The sequence below is a fragment of the Procambarus clarkii genome, chromosome 22, assembly GCF_040958095.1.
Source record: "Procambarus clarkii isolate CNS0578487 chromosome 22, FALCON_Pclarkii_2.0, whole genome shotgun sequence".
Taxonomy (NCBI): Eukaryota; Metazoa; Arthropoda; class Malacostraca; order Decapoda; family Cambaridae; genus Procambarus; species Procambarus clarkii.
The window spans coordinates 18,054,566-18,073,534 of NC_091171.1; the positions used below are offsets into that span (position 1 = coordinate 18,054,566).

The 18,969-nt window shown below is 44.8% G+C and overlaps 1 protein-coding gene across 1 annotated transcript in view; it reads right to left on the reverse strand.

Moving 5' to 3' along the window:
• The window catches only part of LOC138367428 (uncharacterized), a 47,184-nt gene extending 37,712 nt beyond the window's left edge, over positions 1-9,472 (reverse strand). The window contains exon 1 of the mRNA XM_069329080.1: positions 9,173-9,472. Within this exon, the coding sequence (XP_069185181.1) occupies positions 9,173-9,472 (300 nt within the window). The remainder of the gene's footprint in view (positions 1-9,172) is intronic.
• Between the last annotated feature and the right edge of the window lie 9,497 nt (positions 9,473-18,969).

Below are 18,969 nucleotides of genomic sequence, written 5' to 3' on the forward strand. Positions count from 1 at the left end.
CAGTCCAAAAAATGCAGTCCGCCCATCCTTCTCTTTCTTGCTTAATCTTTGTCACCTGATCATAGAATTCTATCAAGCCATAGAATTCTATCAAGCCAAACACACACACACACACAGTGTGTGTGTGTGTGTTTACCTGTTGAGTGACGGTTGAGAGGCGGGACCAAAGAGCCAGAGCTCAACCCCCGCAAGCACAACTAGGTGAGCACAACTAGGTGAGTACACACACACACACACACACACACACACACACACACACACACACACACACACACGCGCGCGCGCACACGCACGCACGCGGCCCCAGCATGGAGCTCGTATCTTGTCAAGCACAGGACGAAGCTGGAAAAAGTTCAGAGGTGTGCCACAAGGCTAGTCCCAGAACTAAGAGGCATGAGTTACGAGGAAAGGCTGAATGAAATGCACCTAACGTCGCTGGAAGATAGGAGAGCTCGGGAAGACATGATCACCACGTACAAAATCCTAAGAGGAATCGACAGGGTAGATTAAGATAAATTTTATAACACGGGTAGTATGCGAACAAGGGGACACAGGGGACCAACAATTTGACTGAGTACCCAAATGAGCCTTAGGGACATTAGAAGGAACTTTTTCAGTGTCAGAGTAGTTAACGGGCGGAATGCATTAGACAGTGATGTGGTGGAGGCTGACTCCATACACAGTTTCAAGTATAGATATGATAGAGGCTCAGAGCTAGGCTCAGGAATCTGTATAATAGTTGACTGACAGTTGAGAGGCGGAACCAATGACCCAGAGCTCAACCCCCGCAAGCACAACTAGGTGAGTACAACTGAGTACAACTAGGCGAGTAAACAACACACACACTCTAGACGGCTGGGCATGATCACACCAGCCCATTCCAACCTTTGTGCTGTCAGAATGATCTAGTTGGTATCGTACTTGATACACAGGTTCATGGTGCCCTGGCTTTCTGGGTTCGAATCCTTCAGAGGTGTGGAATTTTCGATTGCATATTGCCTTGGGGACCATTCAAGCTTCTTCGCATTTTATATATATATATATATATATATATATATATATATATATATATATATATATATATATATATATATATATATATATATATATGCGAACAAGCCTGAATGGTCCCCAGGACAATATGCAACTGAAAACTCACACCCCAGAAGTGACTCGAACCCATACTCCCAGAAGCAACGCAACTGGTATGTACAAGACGCCTTAATCCACTTGACCATCACGACCGGACATAATGAGGTGATAGCCGAGGCTATTTGAACCACCCCACCGCCGGCACTCGGATAGTAATCTTGGGCATAGCATTTTACCAAATCACCTCATTCTTTGGGACACACGTGAGGAACACAAATGCGAACAAGCCTGAATGGTCCCCAGGACAATATGCAACTGAAAACTCACACCCCAGAAGTGACTCGAACCCATACTCCCAGAAGCAACGCAACTGGTATGTACAAGACGCCTTAATCCACTTGACCATCACGACCGGACATAATGAGGTGATAGCCGAGGCTATTTGAACCACCCCACCGCCGGCACTCGGATAGTAATCTTGGGCATAGCATTTTACCAAATCACCTCATTCTTTGGGGCACACGTGAGGAACACAAATGCGAACAAGCCTGAATGGTCCCCAGGACAATATGCAACTGAAAACTCACACCCCAGAAGTGACTCGAACCCATACTCCCAGAAGCAACGCAACTGGTATGTACAAGACGCCTTAATCCACTTGACCATCACGACCGGACATAATGAGGTGATAGCCGAGGCTATTTGAACCACCCCACCGCCGGCACTCGGATAGCTCAAATACCAGTTGCGTTGCTTCTGGGAGTATGGGTTCGAGTCACTTCTGGGGTGTGAGTTTTCAGTTGCATATTGTCCTGGGGACCATTCAGGCTTGTTCGCATTTGTGTTCCTCACGTGTGCCCCAAAGAATGAGGTGATTTGGTAAAATGCTATGCCCAAGATTACTATCCGAGTGCCGGCGGTGGGGTGGTTCAAATAGCCTCGGCTATCACCTCATTATGTCCGGTCGTGATGGTCAAGTGGATTAAGGCGTCTTGTACATACCAGTTGCGTTGCTTCTGGGAGTATGGGTTCGAGTCACTTCTGGGGTGTGAGTTTTCAGTTATATATATATATATATATATATATATATATATATATATATATATATATATATATATATATATATATATATATATATATATATATATATATGTGTCTGTGTGTGTGTGTGTGTGTAAATCACGAAAGTTAACACGTGATGAAAAATATGACAGTATCAGACCACGGAGGATGAATTGAAACAGGAATTTCCTTAAGTACTTACGTATTTAATAATACATCTTCAGAAGGGTGAGTTACAAGTAAAACGATACGGACATATATAGGCAGGAGAGAGGTGAAGTGAAGTAAGGTATACTGATAAAATTTTGTGTATGACTGGGATTAGGTGGTTATGAATAGGAGCAGCACCCTATGGACCAATAGGCCTTCTGCAGTTACCTTTCTTCTTATGGCCCAAACATGGATAATAATAGCATAAATTGAGAATATAAATAATGAATTAGTGAGACAAATGTGTATCAATGATTCTACTCAAATCGCCCTTTAACTGATTTATCAAAAAATGGTTCTAAATTATATAAACCACTCCTAATGTTTAAATTACATGTTTTTGTAATCTGTATTAAAGCAGATTCAATTATGTTCCTTTGGAAAGTGATTTTACAATTCGTTATTGAAGAAGCCATCTCCCAATCAATTTGGTAGGAATTTTCTGACAAATGAACAAACACAGCATTAGACAATTAGCCGTGTCTTACAGAGTATTTATGTTGCGAAATTCTACATTTCAAATCTTTAGATTTGAAATGTTTGCCCAATCGTTCTATGTTGGGCAAACATCTAAAGATTTGAAATATAAAATTTCGCAACATAAATACTCTGTAAGACACGGCTAATTGTCTAATGCTGTGTTTGTTCATTTGTCAGAAAATTCCTACCAAATTGATTGGGAGATGGCTTCTTCAATAACGAATTGTAAAATCACTTTCCAAAGGAACATAATTGAATCTGCTTTAATACAGATTACAAAAACATGTAATTTAAACATTAGGAGTGGTTTATATAATTTAGAACCATTTTTTGATAAATCAGTTAAAGGGCGATTTGAGTAGAATCATTGATACACATTTGTCTCACTAATTCATTATTTATATTCTCAATTTATGCTATTATTATCCATGTTTGGGCCATAAGAAGAAAGGTAACTGCAGAAGGCCTATTGGTCCATAGGGTGCTGCTCCTATTCATAACCACCTAATCCCAGTCATACACAAAATTTTATCAGTATACCTTACTTCACTTCACCTCTCTCCTGCCTATATATGTCCGTATCGTTTTACTTGTAACTCACCCTTCTGAAGATGTATTATTAAATACGTAAGTACTTAAGGAAATTCCTGTTTCAATTCTTCCTCCGTGGTCTGATACTGTCATATTATATATATATATATATATATATATATATATATATATATATATATATATATATATATATATATATATATATATATATATATATATATTAGTATATTTTGGTAGCAGTCTTTCCTGTAGACATATATTATTAAATATGACCGAAAAAGTAAGATTAATAATTCTAACACGAATTTTCTCAATCTTTCGTACATTTCTTTTCACTGCTGGTGGTAATTCAAAAATCAATTCTCCAAAATTCATTTTTATTTTCATTTAAAATAAAAATGAATTTTGGAGTATTGATTTTTTAATTACCACCAGCAGTGAAAAGAAATGTACGAAAGATTGAGAAAATTCGTGTTAGAATTATTAATCTTACTTTTTCGGTCATATTTAATAATATATATATATATATATATATATATATATATATATATATATATATATATATATATATATATATATATATATATATGTCGTACCTAGTAGCCAGAATGCACTTCTCAGCCTACTATGCAAGGCCCGATTTGCCTAATAAGCCAAGTTTTCCTGAATTAATATATTTTCTCAAATTTCTTTCTTATGAAATGATAAAGCTACCCATTTCACTATGTATGAGGTCAATTTTTTTTTATTAGAGTTAAAATTAACGTAGATATATGACCGAACCTAACCAACCCTACCTAACCTAACCTAACCTACCTTTATTGGTTAGGTTAGGTGAGGTAGCCGAAAAAGCTAGGTTAGGTTAGGTTAGGTAGACGAAAAATCATTAATTCATGAAAACTTGGCTTATTAGGCAAATTGGGCCTTGCATAGTAGGCTGAGAAGTGAGTTCTGGCTACTAGGTACGACATTATATATATATATATATATGCGAACAAGCCTGAATGGCTTGTATATATATATATATATATATATATATATATATATGCGGAAAAACCACAAAGATATGGGGAAGAGAGATGAACGTTTTGGCCTGTTAAAGCCGTTGTTAACACCAGACTGACTCAGATCATTGAGTCAGTCTCAATATTAGTCAGTGTGTTGACAACGGCTTTAACAGGCCGAAACGTTCATCTCTCCTCCCCATTTCTTTGTGGTTTTTCCGCATACAAATGATCAGTGTTTAGTGATCGTCAATTGTGTGTGTGTGTGTATATATATATATATATATATATATATATATATATATATATATATATATATATATATATATATATATATATATATATATATATATATATATATATATATATATATGCGAACAAGCCTGAATGGTCCCCAGGACATATGCAACTGAAAACTCACACCCCAGAAGTGACTCGAACCCATACTCCCAGAAGCAACGCAACTGGTATGTACAAGACGCCTTAATCCACTTGACCATCACGACCGGACATGTCCGGTCGTGATGGTCAAGTGGATTAAGGCGTCTTGTACATACCAGTTGCGTTGCTTCAGGGAGTATGGGTTCGAGTCACTTCTGGGGTGTGAGTTTTCAGTTATATATATATATATATATATATATATATATATATATATATATATATATATATATATATATATATATATATATGTATATATTGGAGGGGATCTAAACATTCCCTCTAATGCGTTATGCGTGGTTTCCTCCGAGGCTATGGGTCCCCCTTCTTCCAGCTAGAGGTGGTACTCCCTTCCTATATAAAAAAAAAAATATATATATATATATATATATATATATATATATATATATATATATATATATATATATATATATATATATATTTATTTATTTCACGGTAAAATCTCTAGGAAGAGATTCGGCCTGCTCTATCACCACCTATTTTATTATATTACGTCTATATCTTTAAGAACTGCAGCCACAAGAGCAACAACAACTACTTTCCAGACGTCTAGACAGTACCACCAGTCTCCCCCCTACACCAGGGCCCGCCACCCCACCTCACCTGGTCGCCGGGAGTTCACGCCATTGGCCGAAACAAGCAGTTAACGTGAGCCAGTTCCTAGTTATCCACGACTACCATGCAGCGCCTCCTGCACGGCCGTCGTCGTGTATATACAGGGCTACCTAGCCCACCACGATTTAGATTACTCCTGAGTGCTCTACTGAGTAGACCTGTTGACATACCCCGGTGTGGTAACCGAGTTAGATTACTCCTGAGTGCTCTACTGAGTAGACCTGTTGACATACCCCAGTGTGGTAACAGAGTTAGATTACTCCTGAGTGCTCTACTGAGTAGACCTGTTGACATACCCCGGTGTGGTAACAGAGTTAGATTACTCCTGAGTGCTCTACTGAGTAGACCTGTTGACATACCCCGGTGTGGTAACCGAGTTAGATTACTCCTGAGTGCTCTACTGAGTAGACCTGTTGACATACCCCGGTGTGGTAACAGAGTTAGATTACTCCTGAGTGCTCTACTGAGTAGACCTGTTGACATACCCCGGTGTGGTAACAGAGTTAGATTACTCCTGAGTGCTCTACTGAGTAGACCTGTTGACATACCCCGGTGTGGTAACAGAGTTAGATTACTCCTGAGTGCTCTACTGAGTAGACCTGTTGACATACCCCGGTGTGGTAACAGAGTTAGATTACTCCTGAGTGCTCTACTGAGTAGACCTGTTGACATACCCCAGTGTGGTAACAGAGTTAGATTACTCCTGAGTGCTCTACTGAGTAGACCTGTTGACATACCCCGGTGTGGTAACAGAGTTAGATTACTCCTGAGTGCTCTACTGAGTAGACCTGTTGACATACCCCGGTGTGGTAACAGAGTTAGATTACTCCTGAGTGCTCTACTGAGTAGACCTGTTGACATACCCCGGTGTGGTAACAGAGTTAGATTACTCCTGAGTGCTCTACTGAGTAGACCTGTTGACATACCCCGGTGTGGTAACAGAGTTAGATTACTCCTGAGTGCTCTACTGAGTAGACCTGTTGACATACCCCAGTGTGGTAACAGAGTTATTCAGTCTGACTCACAGTATTCTAGCACAATATTTTATTTGCACATTAACGTAATGTAAATTTGATTGTTCATCTTGTTTGTTGTCACACTTTGTACTAGAGCCAAGTCGGATATTATTTTATGTTTTGTAATTTAACTTCATTTTTTTAAAGTAAAGTATTATTAAATGTTTTTTTGCTCTGTCTTATCCTACAGTTACCTCATCGTGAAGACAATTTGCAGTCTAACTTTATTTTTCCTTTTGTTTTTGTTTTATGTGACTGGCATTCCGTCTGCCTAGAGAGCCTGCATTAACACCTATTTTCTCGTCATTATATATATATATATATATATATATATATATATATATATATATGCAGAATAACCACATATGAAAAATAGGAAATGCTTAACGCGTTTTTGGCTAATTCGCCTTCATCAGAGCAAAGTAGAATGAAGATAAGAATCTTATCTTCATTCTACTTTGCTCTGATGAAGGCGAATTAGCCGAAAACGCGTTAAGCATTTTCTATTTTTCATATGTGGTTATTCTGCATACTTGGATCAGTGTTTTTGTGATCATTGTTGCATATATATATATATATATATATATATATATATATATATATATATATATATATATATATATATATATATATATATATATATATTAATTTAAAAAAAATAAAAATAAAAAAAAATTCTAATATATATATCAGAAAAACTCATCCCCGTGAAGGGTTCGAACCCGGATAGCCAGGCTCTTCATACACTTTCGCATCTCCAGTACCATACCCACTCGACCACAACTGACTGTTAAAACAACTGGAAGGCTGTTAGATTTTTAACCCACTTGCCAACTGCACTCGGTGGGCCAACCGGCACAGATAATTTTCTTCAAATTAATTCACTATGCGAGGAAACGCGAGTATCATTTTTGCGATATGACTTGAATAGTCCCCCGAGTCATATGCCCATTCACATGCCACTGGTTCGAACCCAAGACGACAGCGCCTGACTGTCCGGGTTCGAACCCTTCACAGGGATGAGTTTTTCTGATGCATATTTATTTGGGTTATATAAAATGGCGTTCTCATGTTTGGCGGCGTTTCATACGCTGCTGATGTTACCTTGTGTGTGTGTCGATGTTGCCATTATATTCACGCCATTTTTATTTAAGAATTCCTGTGGTTGTCCCCCCCCCCCCACTTGTAGTGTAGGTACCTCTCTTTCCCCTACTGTGTTGTCTTGCACTTGTTGGGTGGTATTGGTGGAGTGTGTTGTGCTGGGGGAAGGAGGGGTGTTGTAGGTGGAGGTGATGGTGGTGGAATTGCTGTTGGAGGATGAAGGGAGGGAAGGGTGGGTGGTTGTTGGAGGATGAAGGGGAGGAACGGGGGGGGGGGGGGTGTTGGAGGAGGAAGAGAAGAGGGGGGACTCCACCACTCACAGGACAAGTACCCGGCGCGTAATAAATGAACTAAACTAAGAGACGGGAGCCGTCAGCAAGCATCAACCCGAGGTGCTCCCCACCACCGTCCTCCTAAGCTACCCCGACCTCAAGCAACTATCGTACCAAAGTGCTCTTATACTAACCTACCAAGGAGACTCATAAACAGAAAACGGGACAGTACGTCGACATCGCCAGCCGCTTTCATTTTCTAGCACGACCGATTTTTGGCCTCGGGTCGAGCATACGTCAAAATGCGACGTCGTTCTGCTAGGTGTCCCGCTTTCTTAGCATCACAGTGTCCCCGCTGCTATGGCCAGCGGGGACACAGGGGGAACTGTGTTGTGGGAGGCCTCTTGATCACCGTGGTGAGGGCCACCACAGGGACACCACCAGTGTGGGGGCCCACCACAGGGACACCACCAGTGTGGGGGCCCACCACAGGGCCACCACCAGTGTGGGGGCCCACCACAGGGCCACCACCAGTGTGGGGGCCCACCACAGGGCCACCACCAGTGTGGGGGCCCACCACAGGGCCACCACCAGTGTGGGGGCCCACCACAGGGCCACCACCAGTGTGGGGGCCCACCACAGGGCCACCACCAGTGTGGGGGCCCACCACAGGGCCACCACCTGTGTGGGGGCCCACCACAGGGACACCACCAGTGTGGGGGCCCACCACAGGGACACCACCAGTGTGGGGGGCCCACCGCAGGGACACCACCAGGGTGGGGGCCCACCACAGGGACACCACCAGTGTGGGGGCCCACTACAGGGACACCACCAGTGTGGGGGTCCACCACAGGGACACCACCAGTGTGGGGGCCCACCACAGGGACACCACCAGTGTGGGGGCCCACCACAGGGACACCACCAGTGTGGGGGGCCCACCACAGGGACACCACCAGTGTGGGGGCCCACCACAGGGACACCACCAGTGTGGGGGCCCACCACAGGGACACCACCAGTGTGGGGGCCACCACAGGGCCACCACCAGGGTGGGGGCCCACCACAGTACAACACCGTCTATGGGGAACAAACAGTGGGGGCCCACGCGGAAGTGGACTATATATACCCAGCGTCGCTATTTATAGCACGGGTGGTTAAGGGACACAATGGGTGGAGTACTCCGCCTGGTGCTGCTCCCAGTGACAGGTGGGGGGGGGGGGGCGCTTGCCTGTACTTACCTTCCTGTGCTTGTGGGAGGCGGGGAAGGGGGGGAGGCTTGAGGGGGGGGGGGGTTAAGCTTCAGCTCAAGCACCTCCTCTTTAGTGGACTCGTGAATATTCCAGAACCCTTTGCGATCTTCCAAAGATTTGTGTCCATGTCCGATAGTCTGGCTACGTCTGTCCTCTTCATTCCGCTGAGTATTTTGTATGTCTCGACTCTTTCTCCTCACTTCAAGCAGTGTGAGGTTTACTTTAGGCTTTAACTCATGCCTCTTGGCTTGAGAGGAAGTTTCCGGCAGCTTAGGAGAAGCGTTTAGTATACCTGTGGACTGGTTTACAGGTGGTGGCATCTCTAGGCGGTGTTCTCTCTTCAGGACGGTTTCCTTTTCCATTTGGTACCTCGTGTCCAGTCACCTGTGCTGGACACCCCTTCTCTCAACTAGTGCCTCACCATCTTACATATCATAAAATACTGTTGAAAGTAACGGCTCGCAAATATCCACATTTTATATACATCGGTTAGGTTAGGTTAGGTTAGGTTAGATGGGTTGCTTAGGTTCGTACTTTGTATTGTCTACCTTGTAACATATCAAGTGAATGGGATGCTCTGGCGCCTCGCTCAAGTAATTTGCACTTAATCGAGTTGCACTCTAGCAGCCACTCGTTAGACCATTCTTTCAGTTTGACAACGTCTTCCTGTAGTTTCTTGTAGTCTTCCTGAGTGTTTATGTATCATCCTCAAGACGTTTTGCTCCGGGAACAAACAACGAATATAACAAATCTCCCCCACTTGGTCTACCTGGAGATCTTTTACATAAATCGGTAATAGAACAGGTTCTAATATTAGCCTCCTGCGGGACCCCGATGGTCACGTTCCCGAGAGTAATAACTCTTCAAGCACACGACTCTTGGTTTTCTATTGGCAACATACCCCATTATCAACTAGAGCACCACGCGCCCTGCACGCTCCTGCAAATACACTCTCTAGGTGTACAATGTCTCCAAGGAGTTATGACCAGGCACACACACACACACACACACACACACACACACACACACACACACACACACACACAATACGAAAATACGAAACAATACGAAATACGAAAATAATACGACAATACGAAAATGACATCGCAAGCAAGGCAAAGACTCAGCCTAAATTGCTGCATAGCCACATCAGGAGAAAAACAACAGTAAAGGAACAGGTTATGAAATTAAGGTTAGGGGGCAGAAGGATTCACTACAAACGACAAGGAAGTGTGTGAGGAACTGAATAAGAAATTCCAGGAGGTCTTCACCTTGGAGCAAGGAGAAATCCCAGAGATTAGAGAGGGAATAGCTAACCAGGAACCACTGGAAGAGTTTGAGATTACCAGCGGGGAAGTAAGGAAGTGTTTACTAGAATTGGATGTGACAAAGGCTATAGGTCCAGATGGAATCTCCCCTTGGATACTAAAGGAAGGAGCAGAAGAACTGTGCCTCCCGCTCTCCATGGTGTATAACAAATCACTGGCAACAGGGGAACTGCCAGAAATTTGGAAAGCAGCTAACGTAGTCCCGATATACAAGAAAGGGGATAGACAGGAGGCACTGAATTACAGACCAGTGTCCCTAACCTGCATACCATGCAAGTTGATGGAGAAGATTGTGCGAAGAAAGCTAGTGGAACATCTGGAGCGAAAGAACTTTGTAACACAGCATCAACATGGATTCAGGGATGGCAGGTCCTGCCTCACAGGGTTACTTGAATTCTACGACCAGGCAACAAAAATAAGGCAAGAAAGAGAAGGGTGGGCAGACTGCATATTTTTGGATTGTCAGAAAGCCTTTGACACAGTGCCACACAAGAGGCTAGTGAAAAAACTGGAGATGCAGGCTGGAGTGAAAGGGAAGGTACTCCGTTGGATACAGGAATACCTAAGTAACAGGAGACAACGAGTCAGTGTGAGGGGTGAGGTCTCAGATTGGCGAGACGTTACGAGTGGAGTACCGCAGGGGTCAGTCCTTGGACCTATACTGTTTCTGATATATGTAAATGATCTTCCAGAGGGTATAGAATCGTTTCTCTCAATGTTTGCCGATGATGCAAAAATTATGAGGAGGATTGAAACTGAGGACGATAGTAGGAGGCTACAAGATGACCTAGACAGACTGAGTGAATGGTCCAACAAATGGCTGTTGAAGTTCAACCCGAGTAAATGCAAAGTAATGAAACTAGGTGGTGGAAATAGGAGGCCAAACACAGGATACAGAATAGGAGATGAAGTACTTAATGAAACGAACAGAGAGAAAGATCTAGGAGTTGATATCACACCAAACCTGTCTCCTGAAGCCCACATAAAAAGAATAACGTCTGCGGCATATGCGAGGCTGGCTAACATCAGAACAGCGTTCAGGAACCTGTGTAAGGAATCATTCAGAATCTTGTACACCACATATGTAAGACCAATCCTGGAGTATGCGGCCCCAGCATGGAGCCCGTACCTTGTCAAGCACAAGACGAAGCTGGAAAAAGTCCAAAGGTATGCCACTAGACTAGTCCCAGAACTAAGAGGCATGAGTTACGAGGAAAGGCTGCGGGAAATGCACCTTACGACACTGGAAGACAGAAGAGTAAGGGGAGACATGATCACAACCTACAAAATCCTCAGAGGAATCGACCGGGTAAACAAGGATAAACTATTCAACACTGGTGGGACGCGAACAAGGGGACACAGGTGGAAACTGAGTACTCACATGAGCCACAGAGACGTTAGAAGGAACTTTTTCAGTGTCAGAGTAGTTAACGAATGGAATGCATTAGGCAGTGATGTGGTGGAGGCTGACTCCATACACAGTTTTAAATGTAGATATGATAGAGCCCAGTAGGCTCAGGAATCTGTACACCAGTTGATTGACAGTTGAGAGGCGGGACCAAAGAGCCAAAGCTCAACCCCCGCAAGCACAAATAGGTGAGTACAAATAGGTGAGTACACACACACACACACACAGTGTCAGCGTAGTTAACGGATGGAATGCATATGGCAGTGATGTGGTTGAGGCTGACTTCATACACAGTTTCAAATGCAGATATGATAGAGCCCAGTAGGCTCACGAATCTGTACACCAGTTGATTGACAGTTGAGAGGCTGGACCAAAGAGCCAAAGCTCAACCCCCGCAAGCACAAATAGGTGAGTACACACACACACACACACTATGCAGGCTATCCCCTCTGTCTCAGTGCTGGTTAGTGTGTGTGGCTGTGTCAGAGTTGATGCAAGTCTATGAAGCAGGTCTATGAGGCAGGTCTATGAGGCAGGTCTATGAGGCAGGTCTATGAGGCAGGTCTATGAGGCAGGTCTATGAGGCAGTACTGAGGCAGGTCTATGAGGCAGGTCTGTGAGGCAGGTCTGTGAGGCAGGTCTGTGAGGCAGGTCTGTGAGGCAGGTCTATGAGGCAGGTCTATGAGGCAGGTCTATGAGGCAGGTCTATGAGGCAGGTCTATGAGGCAGGTCTATGAGGCAGGTCTGTGAGGCAGGTCTGTGAGGCAGGTCTATGAGGCAGGTCTATGAGGCAGGTCTATGAGGCAGTACTGGGCTGGTACTTGGTAGTGGTGGTGCTAGGTTATAGAGGACTGTCCACTCCTCTGGTGATGTTACCCGTCACTGTGTGTGTTATCACTATATGGGACACACCACACTAGTGCACTGCCGTCTCTCTCTTTAGGACGCTTGCACAGTTGCACTCTACAAGTCTCAAAACAAAACTTAATGGCGAAATCTTTTCCGAATCGTTGCATTTTAACTGTTCATTAACGCAATGTCTTCAATCATATTTGTTGGGTTTTTGGGTTTGGAGTTGTTAAACATGTATAAACTACCATATAGAGTTAATCCTAATAAACACTCAATGTTGGAATTCGCCAACATGTTTAAGACTACTGGGAATGTTCTCTTAACCCTCCTGAGCCCAGTAGGCTCAGGAGCCTGTACACCAGTTGATTGACAGTTAAGAGGCGGGACCAAAGAGCCAGAGCTCAACCTGCACAAGTAGGGGAGTATAACTAGGTGAGTACATATACACAACAACAACAACAGGAGCCCCGGGACACGCTGGAGCGCTCACCAATGGTTTTCACTTAAGGGTTCATACCGTTAATGCTGACTTGTTTCCTTATAAATAACTAAACCCTAACCTAACCCTCCAATACCAACTCCTCCACCGTACCAATTAAGTTTTCGTGAAGTAGAATGGATATCAGTGTTAAAGTTAAGATAAGATAGAAAGGTGTTCTCTAGTAAAAACAGAGAGGAGATACTTGTATAGTATACCTGACATATTTCACCATATCACCTACTTCATCTGGTGTATTTTTTAATGTAACATTCCTCTCTCTAATCTGTCTTTATCTGCACAAACACGTAAACTAGAATTGATCTTTTCGTCCCCAGCTATCTGCACCTCAGAGGTTGTGTGTGTGTGTGTGTGTGTGTGTGTGTGTGTGTGTGTGTGTGTGTGTGTGTGTGTGTGTGTGTGTGTGTGTGTGTACTCACCTATTTGCACTCACCTATTTGTGCTTGCGGGGGTTGAGCTTTGGCTCTTTGGTCCCGCCTCTCAACTGTCAATCAACTGGTGTACAGATTCCTGAGCCTACTGGGCTCTATCATATCTACATTTAAAACTGTGTATGGAGTCAGCCTCAACCACATCACTGCCTAGTGCATTCCATCCGTTAACTACTCTGACACTGAAAAAGTTCCTTCTAACGTCTCTGTGGCTCATGTGGGTACTCAGTTTCCACCTGTGTCCCCTTGTTCGCGTCCCACCAGTGTTGAATAGTTTATCCTTGTTTACCCGGTCGATTCCTCTGAGGATTTTGTAGGTTGTGATCATGTCTCCCCTTACTCTTCTGTCTTCCAGTGTCGTAAGGTGCATTTCCCGCAGCCTTTCCTCGTAACTCATGCCTCTTAGTTCTGGGACTAGTCTAGTGGCATACCTTTGGACTTTTTCCAGCTTCGTCTTGTGCTTGACAAGGTACGGGCTCCATGCTGGGGCCGCATAATCCAGGATTGGTCTTACATATGTGGTGTACAAGATTCTGAATGATTCCTTACACAGGTTCCTGAACGCTGTTCTGATGTTAGCCAGCCTCGCATATGCCGCAGACGTTATTCTTTTTATGTGGGCTTCAGGAGACAGGTTTGGTGTGATATCAACTCCTAGATCTTTCTCTCTGTTCGTTTCATTAAGTACTTCATCTCCCATTCTGTATCCTGTGTTTGGCCTCCTATTTCCACCACCTAGTTTCATTACTTTGCATTTACTCGGGTTGAACTTCAACAGCCATTTGTTGGACCATTCACTCAGTCTGTCTAGGTCATCTTGTAGCCTCCTACTATCGTCCTCAGTTTCAATCCTCCTCATAATTTTTGCATCATCGGCAAACATTGAGAGAAACGATTCTATACCCTCTGGAAGATCATTTACATATATCAGAAACAGTATAGGTCCAAGGACTGACCTCTGCGGTACTCCACTCGTAACGTCTCGCCAATCTGAGACCTCACCCCTCACACTGACTCGTTGTCTCCTGTTACTTAGGTACTCCTGTATCCAACGGAGTACCTTCCCTTTCACTCCAGCCTGCATCTCCAGTTTTTTCACTAGCCTCTTGTGTGGTACTGTGTCAAAGGCTTTCTGACAATCCAAAAATATGCAGTCTGCCCACCCTTCTCTTTCTTGCCTTATTTTTGTTGCCTGGTCGTAGAATTCAAGTAACCCTGTGAGGCAGGACCTGCCATCCCTGAATCCATGTTGATGCTGTGTTGCAAAGTTCTTTCGCTCCAGGTGCTCCACTAGCTTTCTTCGCACAATCTTCTCCATCATCTTGCATGGTATGCAGGTTAGGGACACTGGTCTGTAATTCAGTGCCTCCTGTCTATCCCCTTGTATATCGGGACTACGTTAGCTGCTTTCCAAATTTCTGGCAGTTCCCCTGTTGCCAGTGATTTGTTATACACCATGGAGAGCGGGAGGCACAGTTCTTCTGCTCCTTCCTTTAGTATCCAAGGGGAGATTCCATCTGGGCCTATAGCCTTTGTCACATCCAATTCTAGTAAACACTTCCTTACTTCCCCGCTGGTAATCTCAAACTCTTCCAGTGGTTCCTGGTTAGCTATTCCCTCTCTTATCTCTGGGATTTCTCCTTGCTCTAAGGTGAAGACCTCTTGGAATTTCTTATTCAGTTCCTCACACACTTCCTTGTCGTTTGTAGTGAATCCTTCTGCCCCTATCCTAAATTTCATAACCTGTTCCTTTGCTGTTGTTTTTCTCCTGATGTGGCTATGCAGCAATTTAGGCTGAGTCTTTGCCTTGCTTGCGATGTCATTTTCGTATTGTCTTTCTGCCTCTCTTCTCATCCTAACATATTCATTCCTGGCATTCTGGTATCTTTCTCTGCTCTCCAGTGTCCTGTTATTCCTATAGTTTCTCCATGCCCTTTTACTTTGCTGCTTAGCTAGCCTACATATCTGATTAAACCATGGGTTTCTCATCTTCATTTCACTGTTTTCCTTTTGGACTGGGACAAACTTGTTTGCTGCGTCCTTGCATTTTTGCGTGATGTATTCCATCATATCTTGGGCCGTCTTTTCCCTGAGCTCTGTTTCCCATGCTATATCTGCTAGACATTTTCTTATCTCCTCATAGTTTCCCTTTCGGTATGCTAACCTTTTGGTTTCGGTATCCCTCCTCGAGTTCAATAACCCTTCTTCAATCAGGTACTCAAACACCAATACACTGTGTGTGTATTGTACACACACACACACAATGTGTGTGTGCGCTCACCTGGTTGTGTTCACCTAGTTGTGCTTGCGGTGGTTGACCTCTGCTCTTTAGACCCGCCTCTCAACTGTCAATCAATCCACCGTTACTAACTACTAACTTTTTTTCCACACACACACACACACACACACACACACACACACACACACACACACACACACACACACACACACACACACACACACACACACACCTAAGAAGCAGCCCGTAGCAGCTGTCTAACTCCCAGTAACCTATTTACTGCTAGGTAACAGGGGCATCAGGGTGAAAGAAACTCTGCCCATCTGTTTTCGCAGATTTTGTTGTTTTCCATCAGTTGTTTACACTTATGTTGTCGTATATTGAATTTGTACCAGTTAATTATTATCGTATTCAATTACACAAGTTATACATAATACAAAGTATACCCCTCACCAGGTGTGGTCGCCCTGTACACCACACCCAGCACTGTACACCACACCCAGCACTGTACACCACACCCAACACTGTACACCACACCCAGCACTGTACACCACACCCAGCACTGTACACCACACCCAGCACTGTACACCACACCCAGCACTGTACACCACACCCAGCACTGTACACCACACCCAGCACTGTACACCACACCCAGCACTGTACACCACACCCAGCACTGTACACCACACCCAGCACTGTACACCACACCCAGCACTGTACACCACACCCACCACTGTACACCACACCCACCACTGTACACCACACCCAGCACTGTACACCACACCCAGCACTGTACACCACACCCAGCACTGTACACCACACCCAGCACTGTACACCACACCCACCACTGTACACCACACCCAGCACTGTACACCACACCCAGCACTGTACACCACACCCACCACTGTACACCACACCCAGCACTGTACACCACACCCAACACTGTACACCACACCCAGCACTGTACACCACACCCAGCACTGTACACCACACCCAGCACTGTACACCACACCCACCACTGTACACCACACCCACCACTGTACACCACACCCAGCACTGTACACCACACCCAGCACTGTACACCACACCCAGCACTGTACACCACACCCAGCACTGTACACCACACCCAGCACTGTACACCACACCCACCACTGTACACCACACCCACCACTGTACACCACACCCACCACTGTACACCACACCCAGCACTGTACACCACACCTACCACTGTACACCACACCCACCACTGTACACCACACCCACCACTGTACACCACACCCAACACTGTACACCACACCCAGCACTGTACACCACACCCACCACTGTACACCACACCCAGCACTGTACACCACACCCAGCACTGTACACCACACCCACCACTGTACACCACACCCACCACTGTACACCACACCCAGCACTGTACACCACACCCAGCACTGTACACCACACCCACCACTGTACACCACACCCAGCACTGTACACCACACCCAGCACTGTACACCACACCCAGCACTGTACACCACACCCACCACTGTACACCACACCCACCACTGTACACCACACCCAGCACTGTACACCACACCCAGCACTGTACACCACACCCAGCACTGTACACCACACCCAGCACTGTACACCACACCCACCACTGTACACCACACCCACCACTGTACACCACACCCACCACTGTACACCACACCCAGCACTGTACACCACACCCAGCACTGTACACCACACCCAACACTGTACACCACACCCAACACTGTACACCACACCCACCACTGTACACCACACCCAGCACTGTACACCACACCCAACACTGTACACCACACCCACCACTGTACACCACACCCAGCACTGTACACCACACCCACCACTGTACACCACACCCACCACTGTACACCACACCCACCACTGTACACCACACCCACCACTGTACACCACACCCAGCACTGTACACCACACCCAACACTGTACACCACACCCAGCACTGTACACCACACCCAGCACTGTACACCACACCCACCACTGTACACCACACCCACCACTGTACACCACACCCAACCGAGTACTTAGGTATTGCGGACACGAGGAACTTAAACGAAGCACAGGGTACAGGACACAATCAGACCTACTCATAGAAGGGAAGCAACATGTAAAAGATCTGTGAATTATGATGTCTGGCGACCTGACATTTAGTGAACATAACCGAGCAAATATGGCGGCGGACAGGAAAATGATAGGATGGATCATGAGAACGTTCAAATCCAGAGATTCCACAGCAATGCTAATACTATTTAAATCACTGGTGCTGTCCCGTCTTAAGTATTGCTCGGTACTCACTTCCCCGACGGGTTGCAAGGGTGGGAGAGATTGCTGAAATAGAGGGAATACGACACGTATAGAAACCTTAAAGTATCTAAATTATTGAGATCGTCTCAAAGTTCTCAAAATGAACTATCTGAAAAGGAGACAAGAGAGGTATCACATCATAGATACATGGAAGATACTGTTAAGCCAGGTTCCATATTTGCACAGTAGAATAACAACATACTGGAGTTTTTTTCATTATTATTTTCAACCACGGACGTGAAAGGTTCGGAAGGAAATGCAGAATAGAACCAGTGAGGAGTAGAGGGGCGAGAGGCACAATCAGAGAACACTAAACATCAGAGGTCACCGGTTGTTCAACACCCTCCCAGAAAACATTAGACATATTGCTGGACAACGGTGGATGTCTTCAAGAAACAATTAGATGAATTCTTGCCTAAGTCCAGCACATCACACTAATCCCAGCACATCACACTAAGCCCAGCACATCACACTAAGCCCAGCACATCACATTAAGCCCAGCACATCACACTAAGTCCAGCACATCACACTAAGCCCAGCACATCACACTAAGCCCAGCACATCACATTAAGCCCAGCACATCACACTAAGCCCAGCACATCACATTAAGCCCAGCACATCACACTAAGTCCAGCACATCACACTAAGCCCAGCACATCACACTAAGCTCAGCACATCACACTAAGCCCAGCACATCACATTAAGCCAGCACATCACACTAAGCCTAGCACATCACACTAATCCCAGCACATC